At 40.4% G+C, this 3,834-nt stretch overlaps 1 protein-coding gene across 1 annotated transcript; it reads right to left on the bottom strand.

Moving 5' to 3' along the window:
• Positions 1 to 1,091: 1,091 nt before the first annotated feature.
• On the bottom strand, positions 1,092 to 2,132 carry LOC149562624 (uncharacterized). Its single transcript, XM_089828006.1, has one exon. The coding sequence runs from the start codon at positions 2,130 to 2,132 to the stop codon at positions 1,092 to 1,094; it is 1,041 nt and encodes a 346-aa protein (XP_089684132.1).
• Between the last annotated feature and the right edge of the window lie 1,702 nt (positions 2,133 to 3,834).

The following is a 3,834-nucleotide window of genomic DNA, read 5'->3' as shown; positions in this document are numbered from 1 at the left end:
ACTCAAGAAAGATATAAAGGGAATAGGCCAAGAAAGATAGCACACACTCCGAGGTTGAAGAAAGACAATAAATAAAATATAAATATAAATAAAAGAAACATTAAAAAAGGGGGGGGGGAGTGGACAGAAGGACAAGGGGGGCCAATAAGGGAACACTCCCGAGGAAAGATTAGAAGATAAATAAAGGCGACAAAAGAATAAAGGGAAGAATGATGAGAAAAGACACGGGGAGAAATAAGAATATAGAGGAACCACAAAATATGAAATGACTAAGAGCGTGCCTCAAAATTTTTACTAGGACTCAATATGACGAGAATAAAAAGAAGAGAACAATCAGAAATACATAAGCAAGAGACAAGCAATGGTCGAGGAAGCAATTACGCTCTAGCTAATAACTATGCGACAAAATGTATACAAGAGAGGCCAAACCAATAGGAGTGTGTAAAATTTTTTTATTTTTATTTTTTATGTGCCAATGTGTGTGTTTAAATATTGAAAGGGTCGAATATATATATATATATGGTATCTATGAAAGTAAAAGAATAAAATAAATAAAATAGGTAATAAATAGGAAATAAATGCGCACGAGTGGATATATATATAAATATATATAAGACTGCATATATGCATGTGAACGCCACTATATACAAGAAAACCCAAGCTGAAAAAAGGACCACCACAAAGGGACAAAGACGAGGAAAAGAGACAAGGAGGACATGAAAAGAAAGAAACAAGCAAGAAGGGAACACAAACAAAAGAGACCAAGACCCTAGGAGAACACCCATGCCCCAAGCCCACCAAAGGTGGTGTGCAAGAAGTGTACCCCTAGGAGCTAAGGCTGCTGCTCAGCGCCCTTTAGGACCTCGATGCCTAAAAAGACTACTCCACATGGTCAAAGAGAGCCAAGCTAAAAGCAAGAACCAACGAGAAAAGAAGAGACCCAAAGGGAACAACCACCAACAACAAGGTAGATGGAGAGGAGAGACCCAATTGGAGCACAAGGCGAGAAGAACAAAGAGGGAGTGGGAGACCACCTGGGGAGAAGGGGGGCAAGCAAGTAGGAGGGAAGGGGGGATTGAGAAAGAGGAAGGTCAACCCGCGTGAAGTTGGTCTCTGTCCTTTGTAGCCAGCATTGGCTGCCAAGAGGGGTTAAGGTTCCAACCATAATCACGATTAAGGTTAATGGGGTGTTTGTGGATCTCGACTGCTTCTTTGAGTTTTCTTTTAAAGAAGTTATCTTCCTTGGCAAGCACCTGAGTGTCTTCCAAGAAAATGTGATGCTTGGTCGTGAAGGAGTGCTCAGCTAAGGCTGATTTGCACACTCTATCGTGTCTAATGTCAACGACATGCTCTTTGATCCAAGTGTGGAATGAGCGGCCCATTTCTCCAATATAAGGTGTGCCACAGGAGCAGACCACTTTGTAGACCCCGGAGTTGTAAAAAGTGTCTCTAGAGTCCTTAATGGGGGGAACAAGGTCTCTAAGCTTGGCGAGGGGTTTGAAGGCTACACGCAGGCCTTTCTTGGTTAGGATTTTGGAGATTTTGTGGGAAAGGCCTTCAACGAAGGGGAGAGAGGCATTAAGCACTAGGGGGGGACAGGAGGGGTTGGGAGCAGGGAGGGAATGGTGGACGGACTTCACTTGGTTGAGAGCCCTAGAAATTTGTTTAGGGGAATATCCATTGAGCTTAAAGACTTTGCGGAGGTGGTCAAGCTCAAGGCTTAAGTGATCATTATCACAAATTCTAAAAGCTCTCAAAGCAAGGGTCTTGAGAATGCCCAATTTTTGGTTGGGATGGTGGTGGGAGGAGGCGTGAATGTACAAGTCTGTGTGAGTTGCCTTTCTAAATACACGACGACCTAGAGAGCCATCAAGTTTTTTGATGAGGAGAACATCAAGGAAAGGCAATTGACTATCAGACTCTAGCTCCTTGGTGAAGGATATGCTAGGTGCTAAGTTATTGATGTGTTGTTGGAACTCTTCTAGTCTGTCAAGCCCATGAGGCCAACATACATTAGTGTCATCAACAAAGCGCTTCCACCACTTAGGTTGAAGAGGGAATGATCGGAGGGCCAACTCTTCAAAATGTTCCATATAAAGGTTGGCAATGATCGGAGAGAGAGGGGAACCCATGGCCACGCCATCAACTTGCTCATGTATGACCCCTTGGAAGGAGAAGAAAGTGGATCGAAGGCACACCTCAACCAAACTTGCAATCTCTGCGTTGGTCTTACACTTCACGATTTCGATGGAATCGAGAATTGGGACCTTAGTGAAGAGAGAGATGACATCGAAACTCACCAAGACATCATTACTATCAAGACGAGCATCCTTGATGAATTCAATAAAGTGTGTCGAGTCTCTGACAAAGGAATCAGATTTTCTGACCAAGGGAGAGATTAATCTGGCAAGATGGGCTGCAAGAGGGTATGTGGGGGATCCTATGGTGTCAACAATCGATCTCAGGGGGATACCCTCCTTGTGAATTTTTGGGACACCATAGATGCGAGGGGTGACTTCCCTAGAGGGGATTAACCTCTTTTTGATGTTAGCATCAAAGGATGAGGCCAAGACACTAGCTTTGACTTTTTTCAAAATTTTGGCACAAGGATTACGAGCCAAGGTTTTGTTGACAAGTGTAAATAGGATTATGGTGAATTTGTGGAGAATATTGCTATGATTAATCAAGATTTTTCTAGCATCTAGTTGGCCTTGAATACTATAAACCTTTATTGTAAAAAAGAAGATATTTTGGTTTGGGGAATTGAACCAAGAGGATGTTTCAAGGTCTCATCTATTTTTAGATCGGTGGACAAAGGAAATACTCCAATGTGGACTAAATCATGGATTAAAGGGCTTACTCCTAAAATCAATATCTTTTTTTGGACTTTGCTTCAAAAAAATGTTTTAACTCTGTATAACTTATAAAAGAGAGGGGTCTACTTAGTTAACAAATTTTGTCTCTGTAAGATGGAATTTGAAGATAGGAAGCACCTTTTCTAAAACTGTAGTTTTAGCCAGAATGTTTGGAGCCACCTCCTTAACTGCTAGAATTTAGCTTGGGTTCAACATAATGATGTTGATCAATGTTTTTAGGGCTAGACATGTCCAACTAAGGATGCTAATATTGGTTTTCTTTGGAAGAATTCTCTCCCACATCTCTGGTGGGGTATCTAGAAGGTGAGGAATAATAGATTTTTCAGTAATAAGGAGACTCCTAATTGGGTTTTAGGTAAAAGTATTATCAGATCTATATAAGAGAACTTCAAATCTTAGAGACAAATTTATGATGAGATTCAAATAAGCAATCCTATAAATTCTAAAGGCACTATAAAAAAAAAATGAATTAGAGACATAATGTAAAGTGGAGATCTCCACCTATGGGCTGGATTAAAGGTAATTTTGATGGCTCTACCAAAGGGAATATAGGAAAAGTTAGATGTGGAGGTGTTTTGAGATACCATTATAGTAGAGTTGTGGATGCTATTGCAACACCTATAGGCAAGTCTACTAGTCATAAAGTAGAGGCAGCGATTGCTTTGTTCACTATGAGGATGGTAGTGGAATCTAGTTTTCAAAATCTTTGGTTGGAGGAGACTTTCTTAATATTATTAACATGTTGAATAACAAGAGTCTGATTACATGGAGTATTGAGGGAAGTATAATGGAAATAAAAGACATTATGAATAAATTTGATAATGCTTGTATCTCTCATATTTTCTAAGGGGGCAACAAAGCTACTAACTAGACTATGAATCAAGCAGTCTATAGGGAAACAAAGTTGAGTTGGCAAGATGGCCTAAGAAAGGAAGTGGATCTAATGACAATTGTTAAT

This window comes from Cupressus sempervirens, chromosome 4 (genome assembly GCF_028749045.1).
Source record: "Cupressus sempervirens isolate cs-2001-9-10 chromosome 4, ASM2874904v1, whole genome shotgun sequence".
Classification (NCBI taxonomy): Eukaryota; Viridiplantae; Streptophyta; class Pinopsida; order Cupressales; family Cupressaceae; genus Cupressus; species Cupressus sempervirens.
Note: the sequence above shows the minus strand (reverse complement) of the source record. Positions and strands in the feature narration are given on the sequence as shown.

What these genes read in the sequence shown, in the direction of transcription:
- LOC149562624 (XM_089828006.1), bottom strand. Translation starts at nt 2,132, where the DNA reads ATGGGTTCCCCTCTCTCTCCGATCATTGCCAACCTTTATATGGAACAT.